General features: G+C 47.2%; 2 protein-coding genes across 2 annotated transcripts; both read right to left on the bottom strand.

Annotated features, from left to right (window-relative positions):
- Positions 1-317: 317 nt before the first annotated feature.
- LOC149873691 (uncharacterized) lies at positions 318-11,908 on the bottom strand. Its single transcript, XM_090049700.1, has 2 exons — positions 7,774-11,908; positions 318-5,791 (listed from the first exon to the last, which is right to left on the bottom strand). Exons 1-2 carry the CDS (start codon positions 7,829-7,831, stop codon positions 4,815-4,817), a joined length of 1,035 nt encoding a protein of 344 aa, XP_089905826.1. The 5' UTR covers positions 7,832-11,908; the 3' UTR covers positions 318-4,814.
- A 142-nt stretch (positions 11,909-12,050) lies between these two features.
- RPS27A (ribosomal protein S27a) lies at positions 12,051-14,489 on the bottom strand. Its single transcript, XM_090049709.1, has 5 exons — positions 14,330-14,489; positions 14,136-14,190; positions 13,950-14,035; positions 13,132-13,263; positions 12,051-12,237 (listed from the first exon to the last, which is right to left on the bottom strand). The coding sequence occupies exons 1-5, from the start codon at positions 14,375-14,377 to the stop codon at positions 12,088-12,090; spliced, it is 471 nt and encodes a 156-aa protein (XP_089905835.1). The 5' UTR covers positions 14,378-14,489; the 3' UTR covers positions 12,051-12,087.
- Positions 14,490-14,529: the final 40 nt, after the last annotated feature.

Here is a 14,529-nt window from a genome sequence, read left to right as displayed (position 1 = left end):
CCCTGCAGGTCTTCCTAATAGCAAAGGTGAGCAGGGAGGCAAATATCCTTAGAACTTAGGATGCTCCAGCGTACTCCTTGCCATTTGCATTGCTGGAACAGGCAGTTTTGCTCAGAAAGGAGCCTCCTTGCATTGGGCACTCTGCATATATGTAAATTAGCATAACTTCACTGTAGCCTGCTGGGGCTCCATTACCGATAGGTCCATGATCAGAGTCATTTTCTAGGCCTGGCATGATGCTGGCATGTCACACACTCATCGCCTTGGCTTTAAAAAACCATCCCTCTAACCTACAAATCTTATTCCCCACTAGGTTTTTTTTCCTATCTAAGGCCTCTGCCATTGGTTCTCAAGAAGAAGTCTAGTCAGGAAGAATTCTTTAGGGAAGTGCTGGAATCACAGAAGAAGAGGAACAATCCCTCATCAAGAAATAACATATTACCAGCAGTTTCTCTCCTTTCCTTGTTGGAGGAAGAGGAGGACAGTAGTTTCACTCCCTACATTGAAATGCCTTGGTCCCAAAGAGAGACCCAAACTGCTACGTGTCCGGTGCAAGTCAGAAAGGGCTGGATTCCAGCTCTTAATCGGGAGCCTCTTGGATGGACAGAGGGCCTGTGCCCAACCTTACAGGGTGCAGGTTCTCTCATTTTGTCTGGACGGAGACTGGGGAGGACACCTTGGGGTTCCAAGACGGCGAGAAAACTTTCCATTTGGAAAGCTCCTCCTTGGGAGACCCTAGATATCCAACAGAAAGATATGAGCAGCGTAATGTGAACATGGATGGGTGCCAACAAGAGGCCTTCCTTCAGGTGACTGCTGACAGAGGGTCTTTGTTTTAACACTTCCTCTGAGGACCTATGTACCCCTGCAAGGGGCCACCTTTACCCTGACCCAGCGAGGCTTCCCTTCCCTGAGCGCATAGCTTGCTTGAAAGTACAAGTCTCTGAGGACTCCAGTGAGCTCCCTCCCTAGGACATTGGCCTTCAGACTTTACAGTTTGCTGGGGACAAGGACATGTCAAGTGACTGTGACAGAGAGCCAGACTTTCCAGCTACACGCTCAGCAGGAGGAGCACTGCCTCCAGCCACCATGCTAAGGGAGACTTTTGAAACAGACATGGGGAAAGCATGGCACCATGGAGGAAAAAACTACCAGAAGCTTAAATTCCAGGGCTATCAGCAGGTGCATTGTATGTCAGGAAACTGATGTCATCGCACGGAGGAATGAAGGGAAAAGCATTTGTCAGCCTGTGCCTGTTTGTGCATCACTACCCAGACAGGTAGCTTCTATTAATGTCTGTCCTATCAGGTCCTACAGCTCAAATTGCAAAAAAGGTGTGCTTTCATTGCAGGTAGCTAATGACCATTCACCATCCTGCTGCAAAAATCCTGTGGCCATAAGTCACTGCCATTTTACTGCTGGACAAATAGGGCAAACTCAGACAAGGGCGGTGATGATCTCACACATCTCCCTTGCAGCACACACTGCAGGTGTCTTGCCATCCAAAAATGTATGGTGAGATAGGGGTTTAATGTGTTAATTATCTCTCTGTAAAAACACTGGTGTTCAGAAAAAGCAAAGTCTGAAACAACTAGCCCATGCTGGCAACATTTCACTCACGTGGTTTGGGACCCAAGCTAATCCACCACTAGTTGCTCACCTGAGGTCATAAAGTTATTCCCCCTCACCTGATTGGGGGCAAAAGTAAAGGTGGAAATTTGTCTCCTTCACAGACATTTTGCCACTTTTGTTTTCTGTGAGAGGGTGACCATGAGAACAGAGAGGAAAAATCAAGGTCAAAAATACAGGTTGTGTTTGTTTTTGTTATTTTTTCCTAGATGTTAGGGGCTAGAAGGGACCTTACAAGATGATCAGGTCCAGCCCCCCCTGCGCTTAGGCAGAAAAGACTGCTTTATTTTGGTTTGTATAAAAATACACATGTTGGAGGTGAAATTCATCTTGCTGAGCAGAGCAGCTCAGTGCTGCTGTGGATTGATTGATAACTGCATGTTTGCATTTGCCTACCCAGCCCAACTGAGGGCACCTCTACACACCTGGGAAACCTGCTGCCTTGGTCTGAGTGATATTCTAAGTGAACTCCATCTCCCATCTCTCCTTCCTGGACACTATTTGCTGTCAATAGCTGCAGTTCCCATGCTGAGTGGGTCTGGATCCTGCCCATCCCTCTGAGCAAAGTTAAAACTTAACTAAACTACATAAGTACAGGGGGCAGGCAATAGGGCAAGTGGCTGATGGTGAGACCTTGCACTTTTACTTATTTTCAGGTCAAAGGAAGTTTTTGCCATTTCTATTCCAATAAAGAAAATAAGGACACTACTAAATAAGCAATGAAAACTACTAAATAATAGTGAAGTGTCAGGATCTATTGCCCTTGGTGGAAGTTCGTGCCTGCCTTGGACCCCGCCATTTGCAAGCAGGGAAGGACAGTGGGCTACTAATGGAGGTCTTTAATGCTCACCTCCTTCCCAGGACTGGGAGATCCAAAGGGCAGATCAGATGAGCTGGTTAACTATGCAAAGCCTTTCATTACCCTGTATCACTACTTCATGTCTTTTATGACTAGAGACGGCAACAACAAGGCTCTGAATGAGATTGGCACTCCAGAGTATTGTTTCACATCAGTCCCAAGGGGAGACTGACATCTATCCCCAGAGGTCTGTGTAAAGTGAGCCAAGAACCTTTAATCCAGTTTCTGTAAGGATACCAAACCAGACTTCCTTCAACCCCCAAACACTAAACCAGGCTTCCTTCCTTCCTTTAAATCTGAAGAGAGCATGAGCTAAAAGGAAATTGCACATGGAAGACATCCCATTTCTTTATAGAAAGAGTTAAGATTATGGCCTAGTTTTCAGAGGTCTTGGACCAGGCAGCTGAGCACCTGCAGCAGGAGTGAAAGTATGATGTCTATTTCTGAAGTTCAAGCCAGCAGCTTGCAGTAATTGAAGGGAAACTGCTGCATATGCCATATGCCTGACTGGCCACTAACTGGCACTATTTCAGAGTTTCATAGTAGGGTTGGAAGGGACCTGAGCAGATCATCAAGTCTGACCCCCTGCCAGGGCAGGAAAGAGTACTGGGGTCAAACAACCCCAGCAAGGTGTATATCTAGCCTCCTCTTAAAGACCCCCAGGGTAGGAGCCAGCACCACTTTGCTTGGAAGTTGGTTTCAGATCCTAGCCGCCCTGACAGTGAAGTAGCGCCTCCTGATGTCTAGCCTAAATCTACCCTCTGCCAGCTTGTGACCATTATTCCTAGTAACTCCTGGCAGTGCTCGGGGGAACAGTGACTCCCCCAATGCCTGCTGGTCCCCCCGACTAGTTTGTAACAGGCCACTAGATCCCCCCTCAGCCTTCTCTTGTGGAGGTTGAACAGGTTCAGGTCCCGTAGCCTCTCCTCGTAGGGCCTGCCCTGCTGCTCCCTGCTCATGCGGGTGGCCCTGCTCTGGACCCTCTCCATATTGTCCGCATCCCTCTTGGAGTGTGGTGCCCATAACTGGATGCAGTACTCCAGCTGTCACCTTGCACTTGTCAGTGTTGAATCTGATCCTGTTCTCATCCGCCCACCGCTGTAACCTAAGTCCGATTGCAGCCTATTCCTCCATTCCAGCATGCCCGCATCCTCCCACATATTAGTGCTTTTTACCCCCTCGTTCAAGTCACTGATGAAGATGTTGAACAGTGCGGGCCCAAGGACTGAGCCCTGCGGAACCCCACTGCCCACATCCTTCCAGGTTGAGAAGGACCCATCCACCACCACTGTCTGGGTGCGGCCCTCCAGCCAGTTAGCGACCCATTTGACTGTGTAGGTGGCGACAGCACTGTCCCCTAGTTTCTTAATGAGAATGGGGTGAGAGACAATGTTGAAGGCTTTCCGAAAGTCCAGGAAGACTGCATCCACTGCTACCCCTGCATCTAAGGATTTGGTGACCTGGTTGTAGAAGGCCACCAGGTTGGTCTGACGGGACCTGCCTCTAATGAACCCGTGTTGGTTGTCCCTAAGCATAATCTCCCCTGCTGGCCCCTCATGGCCAGGATAATTTGCCCAAAAAGCTTACCCAGGATCGAGGTAAGACTAACTGGCGTATAGTTTCCTGGGTCCTCCTTCCTCCCCGTTTTGAAGATAGGAAGCATGCTGGCCCTCTTCCAGTCCTCTGGCACCACACCGGAGCACCACAGGTGCTCATAAAGCCCTGCCAGGGGTCCCACAATGACCTTAGCTAATTCCCTCAGCGCTCTGGGGTGGAGATTGTCCGGATCAGCTGATTTAAATACATCCAGTCCCTCCAGAAGTTGCCTGACTAGATCCTCCCTGACCCTTGGCCTAGGTGCGCCTCCCCTGGGGCCTGAGGGGGGCCTGGTGGGGGGGCTGATCCAGTCCCTGGTCAGAAAAATGGAGGCAAAGAAGTCATTAAATAGGTTAGCTTTGTCATCTGGTGTGATGACCAAATTTCCTAGCTTGTCCTGCAGGGACCCCACATTACCCGGTACCTTCTTTTTGCCCCCTATGTATTTAAAAAAGGACTTCTTGTCCTTGATCTGGGTAGCTAGTCCCAGTTTCAGCTCTGCCTTGACCTTCCTGACTGCCCCCCTGCATCCCTGAGCAACCACAGTATAATCCTCCCTGGTGATGGCCCCTCCCTTCCATTGGGTGTGCACCTACCTTTTAGCTAGATGTTCCTGGATGCTTTTGTTGAGAAATGGGGGATTTTGCACTCTCCTGCTCCCTTTGATTCATGTTGGGATTACCTCCCTTTGGGCTTGGAGGATCGTCTCCTTAAGGAGCAACCACTCTTCTTAGACACCTGGCTCCCCTCCCCTCCGGGACCTCAGTGCTTCCCCGACTATTCTCCTTAGCTCATTGAAGCCCGTCTTCCTGAAGTCTAGGGGTGCTGCCTTGCTGTAGGCCTTTGCCACCTTGTGCTGGATGGTGAATTCCAGCAGGTGATGATCACTGTTGCCCAGGTGGTCGAGCACCCGCAGCCCCCTTACCAGGTCGTCGCTGATGGCCAGCACCAGGTCCAACAGGGCGTCTACTCTGATGGGGCTGTGCACCTCCTGGGTTAGATGGAAGTCCTGCATTTTGGCTAGGAACCTATGTGAGCGGTCAGACCTGGCTGACTGCTCCTCCCAGCAGATGTCTGGAAATTTCAGGTCACCCATGGTGACCACATCTTTTGACCTAACTACCTCTGTGAGCTGACTTAAGAATTCCTGGTCTAGCTCTTCCCCTTGGTTGGGTGGTCTGTAGTAGACCCCCACTATTACATCTCTTTCCCCTGGACTGTGTTGTATTCTAACCCAGAGCACTTCAATGTGCCCCTCCTCTGACCCGCTGCTACTTGATGCGGATGTGTTTTCCTCCTTAATGTAGAGCGCCACACCCCCACCTTTCCTCCCTGTCCCGTCCCTCCTGTACAGCCTATAGCCCTTGATATTAACCACCCAGTCATGCGTTGAGTCCCACCACATTTCTGTGAGCCCCACTATGTCTGGGTTGGTGTCAGCTAGCGGGAGGGTAAGTTCCTCCTGCTCGTTACCCATACTACGAGCGTTTGTGTAGAGGCATTTGAGGCATCCTGAGGATGTGTGCACTGGCCCCCTAATCTCAGTATTGCCTTGGCCCTTGTTGCTTACCTGTGTATATGTTCCGCTCGGTCTAGGCTGGGCTGCACTTGTGGGTGCTGCTTGGTTTAGCGGTCCAAGGCTTCCTCCGCCCTTGTCTTCCCCTTCCCCTGACGAGCCTAGTTTAAAGCCCGCTGGAGATCTGCCAACTTAGAAGAGAACACACGCTTAACTTTAGGGGAAAGATGGAGCCCCTCCCATCCGAGCATGTCTTGAGAGAGTTCAGAGGAGAGCTGTGCATATGATCACAGGGCAGGAGACCAGGCTCTATGATGAGAGGCTGAGAGCCATGGGACTCTTCAGCCTGGAAAAGCGCAGGCTCAGGAAGGATGGCTGTTCACCAGAGCGCCTCAGGGGATGTCAAGGTCAAACAGTCACAAACTCCTCCAAGACCATTTCAGGCTGGACATAAGTAAACACTTCTTTACTATCCAAGCCCCACAGGCTTGGAATAGATTGCCTTCAGAGATGGTGCAAGCACATACTCTGAACTCTTTTAAGAAACATTTGGACGTCTATCTTGCTGGGATCCTTTGAGCCTAGCTGACTTTCTGCCCTTCGGACAGGGAGCTGGACTCGATGATCTTCTGAAGTCCCTTCCAGTCCTAATATCTGTGAAATCTATGAAACAGCACTGAAACAAAACAGCCAGAGAAATTTCACACAGCCCTATCAATTATCTAGTTGGGTGTAGCTATCAAGTGGATTTCCCCAGGGGTCTGTGTTGGTCTAGTATTTAGTATCTTCATTAATTATATGGAAGTTGGGATTTTAGTGCACACTGAGCAAATTAGCAGATGACAGTAACTTGAGTGGAATTATAGAGACTCTGGAGGATAGAGTTGGGAATCTGAATGATATTGGATAAATGGTCTGAAACTAATCAAATTAAATTCAATAAGTGAAAATTCCTGCACTTGGGATGGAAAAAATTGTGCCCAAATACAGAATGGAGAAGCACTGGTTGGGCTACAGGACTGAAGAAAAATACCTGGGGGCTCACAGTGGACCATGTGTTGAATATGAGCCAACATACTACACTCAAAATGTTCTCTTGTAGCAAAAAAAAAGCCCATAAGTAGACTCAGTATTTATAGAAACATCAGTTGCAAGTCAAGATGAATGACCCTTTCACTGTTTGGTGAGGCCTCTGCTAGAGTACTCTGTCTAGTTTTGGTTACCACACTTTGAAAAAGGTTAGGGAAACAAAAACAATTTAAAAAAAAAAATTAAAATCTGGATTTCTTAATTTAAATAATTTTTTAATCTAATCATTTTTAAGATGCTTTAAAAAAAATAAACCTGTATAAAGATAGTTTTAAGATATGTTAAAGATCAAAGACATAATCATGGAATAGGGATTATACCTTTTAATTGTATACTGGTTTGAGACAATATATTCATGTAACCTTTTTTGAGAAGTTTTATAAATAGGTCACAACAGGCCATGGACTATATTAAGGGCCCAATCTTATGGGGCTCCCAGAGGCTCCTCTATAGATTAGTAAAGTTTAAAGAGAACTACTGTACCCAATGGGACTTGGTGCTCAGTCTAGAAGATCCCATTAAGCATCTCTGTGATTCTTAGTTTCAGTTCTCAAACTGTATTTATGTTCCTAGAGATATAATCCTTATTAACAGCTGTATATGGAGATGAGAGATAAATAAAAGGCCTGATTACCTGCCCATTGTCCCTATTGACTCTGCAAGTTTATGTAGGCAGAGTCAAGCCCTTACCTGTTTCTAAAAGCACAAAGTTTCAAGAAATTAAATGAACAGAGGATTGTTGGGGGTGGAGTAGATCTGGGCAAAGGGGGAGGAGTCTGGAGATAAATGAAAGGAGGAAGGGGCAGTAAAATATTCCAGAAGTCTTGAAGGATAAGTTTCTGAGTATACTGATTTGAGATCTAGTGAGGGAATGGTATGGTAGAAGGAAAACCCATCATGGCAGCAGGCGTGCCAGGCCATAAAAAAAGAAATCAAAGATGAGAAGAAATCCAGAAGAAAGTGAAGAAAGCCCCAAGCTAATAACATATGGCTGCAGCATTCATTTGACGTCCTAATACAGCATGGCAAAAATATCCCCCAAATATCTATGATTAATCTAGTGAATTCGAGATAGTTCACTTACCAATGACTTCACAAGTATCTGCTTCGATCAGCTTTGGTAAATAAAATAACCAAACCATAATTCAGTTTTCTGATGTAACTAAAAAATTAATCTGAAAAATATCAAAAACACTGCTTTAAAATGTATCGTGTGTACCTTCTAAAAATCAAACCTATATCTGTCTCTGAGTTGTGAATAGTATGTATTAAAGTTATATCAAACAAGAATGCACTTGTAGAAAACAATGATTAAATCGAGGCTTCCTGACCAGTGATTTAAATGATGATTTAAATCAATCTAGGGCTAGATTCCCTCTTGAGGTTTCTTCTAGCCCTAGTTTTCCATAACAAAATAAACCATTAGTTATTGTTAAGTAAGAAGTTATTGTTGTTTGTTGCTCCAGGATGCACGCAGCTCTCTGCAAAATGTGTCTTGGGAAGCAACAGAGTAGCTCCTAGTCTTTTAAAAAATAAGTACAAAATTTATTTTCCCTGGAAGCTTGATGTCTTTTCAGGGTGTAGCAGAGTAGTTTTGGGAAAGACACTGTCAGGTCACATAGGAGTCCGTAGAGGAGATGAGGGAACTTGCCAGAATTGGCACCTTCCAGTTCTTTGCAGAGGGATGAGTCAAATGGATGCTCTCCTTAATTATGCAGAGATGCTGGACAAGTGATGAACCACGATCCCAAAATCTTAACCAGCTGTTGCGCCTTTTTGTTAAATAGCAAAGCATGCATTTGAGCTTTTTCCTGAAGCAAGATGAGAATACTAGCAACTGCTCTGACTGAACCACCCAAAGCAGTGTTTTTCAACCTGTGGGTCATGGCAAAAGGGTCATGAAACTCTTCCAGTTTTAACGTTTGTTCATGTCACACTGGGAGGTGGGGGCTACAGGTCGGGAGTGAGGGGCATTGGCCACTGATGCTTACAAATGGGTCCTGGTACAAAAAAAGGCTGAGAACCACCAATCTCAAAATTCTACCACCTGCCTTGCCCTGAACTCAGGGAGGGTGTAGACACTGACCGTGCTACTTTCTAGGACCAACAAATCCTGACCCAGCTGTGGCACCCTTCTGGGAAAATGCCAAGAGGTATTAATTCTAGTCATAGCTTTATTTACAAGCAACTTCCGTCTCATTTTCAGATGGAAATGGATTATTAGCTGCATAAGGGAGAGGTGGGGGAATCATATTCCTGGAAAAATGTTACAATACATTAAGGTTCTAATTTAAACAATAGTCTAGTCCATGTTTAAATATTTGGTTTGTCTGTAGAATGGAACATTGCAGTTATGCCAGAAATGGTTTCACTTTGCTTAGGCAGTGCTCTGTCCTTTGAGATAGTGGGTCCCCCCTCCCAGCCCCATACTAGGTGTTTGTTTTCCTGGAGATGCTGATGACAGCTGCAGCCTAATCCCAAGAGACAGGGGGCTGGTCCAAAGAGCTGCTTAAAGCAGTGGGGACCAGGCTTTTTAGCAGGCCACACAGTAAGCCTGCACCCTCTCCAAGTGCCACTCCAATCCCCTTGCTCTGCTCCCTGCCCACTCTGCATGCTATAGAGAGGCTGTCCATGCCATGCTGATTGTAGTACATGTGCCCTGACCTAAACAGTATTTGTTCTGTATGTTTAGAAGGAAAACAGATTGCTCCCTACCTTAACCCTTTAAAAGGCTTATAATGAGGTAACAAGATGCTCCCTCTTGGGCCTTCCTTCCCTCCATTAATATTTCAGAAAAGCAATGCTCAGTTCCAGCCACTACCAGATAGCAAGATGCATCTCAGTTCCACAAAGGGGTAAGAGCAGAGAATGAGCTAAAAACACTTTTTTAAATGGAAGGACTTTCCTGCCTCGTTATGCATTTGGCAGCAAGACAGTGATGTAACTAAAGCCTAAATGGGGGACAAGACAATGCAATAGTAATAGCCAGGCAGTTAGTAGCTTTCTAGTTCCATTAGGAAAGCTGCATCAGAAAAGCTTACTAAAGCACTCCTATACTTACACAGGTAAGAGACTAGGAATTTTTTTGTGATCTTTTATTGAACCAGGACAGATCTTGTCTCCATACTTCTCCCACTCATTGGTCCAATAAGATATTACAAAAAACCCTTGCTTTTCATACACTTCCTAGATCAGGGGCAGGCAGTTATTTCAGGTGGAGAGCCACTTACCAATTTTTGGCAAGCTGTCAAGGGCTGCATGGTAGCTCTACTTCTTGACAGATGCCCTGCCTCCAGGTCATCATCTTGTGACCAGAAGTCCTGCCCCCTAACCCCTGACCTTCACCACCGAAGTCCCTCCCCTTGCTCCCTGGAAGTACTCCTTTCAGCAAGGAGTTTTGCAATCTCAGAACGAGAAAAACAAATTATATTCTAAAAGGTGAACATCTACAACATTCATTAATTTGATTTAAAAAAAATGTTTTGCCCTGATTCACATGTTTGTGCAGTATACATAAGTCATGATGGCACAATAGCTTAAAATGAAATTTTACTCTTGTATATTGTGAAGGGGTGGGTATGTTTGTGGGGGGGCTATGGATATACAGGGTGAGGTATCCATACACACCCCCACAAGCTCCATGGGGCGTGGGTGGGTATGGGGTTTGTGGGGGACCAGGGAAGAGGGTGGCTGGGGTGTGGGTGTCTGCGTGTATAGCTGTGTGGGGGGGCTATGGGTGTAGATATATAGTGTGGTGTGCATGTTGGACTTGCCACACCCCTCTCTCCCAGTACCAGCAGGTCCCTGTGCTCCCCAGCCCAGCCATGCAGCCAGGAGGTGCTGGAACAGAGCAGGGGCAGGAAGCACAGAAATGGCTGGGGGTGGGGAGGGCTGGGCTCCTGCTGTCAGCTCCCCCTGGATCCGGCTATCTTTGATAGGTAGCCAGGAGCAAGTAAATATTTCCTACATTTTTTAGGGCCCCCACAGGCCAGATAGAATGGCCTGTCAGGCTGAATCCGGCTCACAGGCCATATTTTGCCCACCCCTGTCCTAGATCATAGCTACAGCACTTCAACCTTGTTCCAGGTATCATGGTGATAAAAGCCTTAAGAAGTTTCCTAGTAGCCACACAATAAGACTGAAATTAAGTGTGGGAGTTTGTAATAAGTCTTATGATACATACAAGTTTCTACATTTTAAATTACATTTTTAAGCAACCATTCTTTTACAAGTCCTGATGTCCTGAATCATGTACAGGTTTTCCATTTGGCATGGAAAAAGAGAAAACCACAGATTTTCCCTTACCAGAGGAAAATACTGATTTCTCATTTTATCAGAGAACCCCGTGGATTTTTGCAGTTTTGCAGACTCTGCAGACTGGCATAGTTCCAGCCTGCAGGGGACTGGTAGGGAGGGAGTAGGAGGGTAGTCAGGCAGAGGGTGTTGTGTGCATGTCTATGCACATGGCTACCAGGCAGCCTGGAGAGAAGCTCCTATAGGTAAGCTGTGGTGTGGGGATTGAGATCTCAAGAGAGGGAGCTGGGCAGGGCTGGGGCTGCTGCCCAGCTGGGCAGTATATAGGGCTGCAGTGCTGCAATGTGTGGCTGCAGGGCCCTGGCCAGGAGTGGGACAGGGCTGCAGGTAGCTCACCCAGGGAGCAGTGGGAGGTGGGGTCAGCAGGCCCCAAGGGAGAGCAACAGGGCAGGAGCCCAAACCTCCCCCTCCCCCCAGTAGGCAGGCAGCATGTGTTGGGGCGGGGAGGGCAGGGGCAGACTCCATGCTCTGCTCTGTTACAGCAACTGCCCCCTCCTGCTGGGGACAGGGGACTGCAGACCAGAGTCCCTGGCCCCACAGCCCTGACAGCTAAGGGCCACTTCCAGCAGGGCTGAGAGGAGTGAGGAGCCTTTCATTTTAATCACATATTGTACGGTTTTTAATCCAGGAAAACCCAGATCCCTAGTTATGTATTTCTCAGGTCAATATATATAGAAATCAACAATTAATAGGATATTAAAGGTGACAACACAGATGTAATCAGCTGTGCAAACATCTGTGGTGTCCATTTTATTAAAGCTGTTCTATCACATGATTTTAGAAACAGCACAAGAATGCAATTTAAAAACCATTTGCATCAGTAAAAGCCATATAAATTTAGTCCTGTTCCCTACGTTCAAGATGAAGAAAGTGATGACATCACTAAATCCACTGTTAGAAAACTTCTTAGGCATATGTAACACCATTAGCTCACTGTTATGCAAAATGAGCATTCACAATTCCCTGATGTTTTACAGATTCAAATTGTTCCTAAATAAAGGCAGTGCTGCATATATTACAAGGAAAGAAAAAAAAATGAATCCTAGATACCATACAACTTGAGTTTTTATTGTTATAAGATGCATTACTTGTCTTCTGGTTTATTGAAGCAGTATGTCAGACAGCACTTGCCACAGTAATGTCTGTCAAAGTGGCTCGCCATGAAGACTCCAGCCCCACACTCCTCAGAGGGGCATTCTCGACGCAGGCGACTGATTTTACCGTTCTCATCCACCTGAAAGGAGTAGCTCTGTAAGTAACACCTCACTATATGCACCTCCTTCTTGCTTTTGTCCCTATTCAACACAAACTGGAACATTGTATAGTTGTAGAACTCAATCTATTATAAATCAGATTCATCCTGGATAATGCTCCTATCTGAGGTTCTTTATTAATTTTGCAAACCAAAATGGCTGCATCAGCCCAGTTTCCCTTCATTTTAAGAAACCATACTTCTGAATAGAGATAAGTTTATAAAGTATGCCAGAACTTATAATGGATTTAGAAGAAATTTGCTGCTTTTTCAGGCTCCCTGTTCAGTTGCCAAATGGTTGCCTATACATAAAAGTCAGTTAAGACTACAAGCTGAGGACTCCGTAAATGTACATTAAAGGACATGCAATGTTTATTGTAGACACTGCAATACAGTAGAAACTAGGCAGAAAGCAGGGCAGGGTGGCACAGAGATTAACTGGTACAGAGAGGCTCTACTTCTGTATGAAAAACCCCCTGCTTCCTTTTAACTTGCACAGGACTAGGATTAGGGCAGTGGGTACTTGCATTTGATGAGCTGGGCTTCTCTGAAGCTGTTAGTTTCTATGAAGTGCCACCCCACCCTTCCTTCTGCAGAAGCTAACTACTTCTCAGTAGGACCCAAGTAATTCTTATGTAGATGGTTCACACCCTGCTTTTCAACTCATAGCAAGTTAAGAACAAAATAAGGATAACCTACTCAGCAGTTTGCTGCAACTTTTTACTTCAAAGGGTACCTCCCACACAGCTCCCTAGAAGAGCAGTAAACCCTTTGAAATTAAGAATTGCAGCAAGTTCCCAACCAGATCTCAGATCCCTTATTCTTAGCAAAGAATCAAATTCACATATCAGTTCTACTTGAACTCGTTATCCTTACCTTGTAGTATTTGAGTACAGCAAGCTTAACCTTCTTTCTCTTGTGCTTGTTCTTCTTGGGAGTGGTGTAAGACTTCTTCTTTCTCTTCTTGGCACCACCCCGGAGTCTCAGCACAAGATGAAGAGTGGATTCCTATTGATAAAGATATTACAAGGTAAGAAAAAGAGGCTGCCACACATGCTGGATGTGCAGAGTACAGAATCCATGGTTCTTATTTGGTGATGAGGCTTCCTGAATCTTGCATGTGGAAAATTATAGGCACTTAAGAAAAGCATGCTGTAGGCAGGCAGCAACACTAGCCAAAAGAAACTACCCATCAGGGTCCACATAGTAGTTAGACCTAATGATCAGAGCCTGGGGTTGTTATTGGTGCCTGTAATCATGGGGTAAGCCCTTTGGTTCAAACCAGGGTTCACAGGCAGAGCCAGAGGGATTGAGGGATGGGTCAGGGAGCGAGCTGAGGTCAAACCAGCCCCATTCAAGCAGTTTTTACTACAAATGCACTGAAGTTACCAGCACATTCCAAGTGCCAGATCCTAAGGGCTGGTACTTTTACACAGAGATCAAGTGTGATGCTGATCACACTCCAGAGAACTGGCCCCATTTGTTCTCTTGTAACTGCATCTCTGGTGCATGGTTTCACTTGCAAACAGAAGCAGAGCAGAAGCCTGCTGCGGGGGCGCTCAATGGAAGGGGCTCTGCCATCGCTCCAATGTATTCACGCCTCTCACTAGGCAGGCCACCAAGTCCCCAGAGCACGTCCCACCCGCCTCTTTCCGACTCCTTGCCCCTGGGCTCTTCCCCTCCGCCAGACCCACCTTCTGGATGTTGTAGTCAGACAGAGTGCGGCCATCTTCCAGCTGCTTGCCCGCAAAGATCAGTCGCTGCTGGTCCGGGGGAATACCTGGAAGAGCAAAAGGTGTCGGTGGCGCTGAGCTGGAGCGGGACCAGGACCAGGTCTGCCGGCATCGGGGGACCCGGCCCACCCGCCCGGCCCTACTTGCCTTCCTTGTCCTGGATTTTGGCCTTCACGTTCTCAATGGTGTCCGAGGGCTCCACCTGCGCGGGGACACAGCGGCACGTGGGACACTGGGCACACGTGGGGTGCCCCGCAGCCACAGGGGCCCCGCCACCCGCCTGTCTACCCACCCATCCACCCACACACGTGGCGCCTGCCCGCCCGGGCCTGGCCCCCCACCTCGAGGGTGATGGTTTTCCCCGTCAACGTCTTCACGAAGATCTGCATGGCGGCGGCGGGAGGGGGCTGGGGCTGGGACTGGGACCGGGGCTTGAACTACTGCTGCCCGAATGGCGTCGCCGGGGGAAAGGGGCGCGCTCGGCCTGCACGGGGTTTCCCGGCCCAGCTGGGAGAGGTTGCGCATGCGCGCGGGAGACTAC

The sequence above is a fragment of the Crocodylus siamensis genome, chromosome 1 (genome assembly GCF_052110815.1).
Source record: "Crocodylus siamensis isolate JL-2025a chromosome 1, ASM5211081v1, whole genome shotgun sequence".
Taxonomy (NCBI): Eukaryota; Metazoa; Chordata; order Crocodylia; family Crocodylidae; genus Crocodylus; species Crocodylus siamensis.
Note: the sequence above shows the minus strand (reverse complement) of the source record. Positions and strands in the feature narration are given on the sequence as shown.

Coding starts and splice junctions, on each gene's coding strand:
- LOC149873691 (XM_090049700.1), bottom strand. CDS start 7,831: ATGGTTTGGTTATTTTATTTACCAAAGCTGATCGAAGCAGATACTTGT. Junction 5,792..7,773: donor AGATACTTGTGAAGTCATTG/GTAAGTGAACTA, acceptor TTCTCTTCTAAG/TTGGCAGATCTCCAGCGGGC.
- RPS27A (XM_090049709.1), bottom strand. CDS start 14,377: ATGCAGATCTTCGTGAAGACGTTGACGGGGAAAACCATCACCCTCGAG. Junction 14,191..14,329: donor GGAAAACCATCACCCTCGAG/GTGGGGGGCCAG, acceptor GTCCCCGCGCAG/GTGGAGCCCTCGGACACCAT. Junction 14,036..14,135: donor CAAAATCCAGGACAAGGAAG/GCAAGTAGGGCC, acceptor TTGCTCTTCCAG/GTATTCCCCCGGACCAGCAG.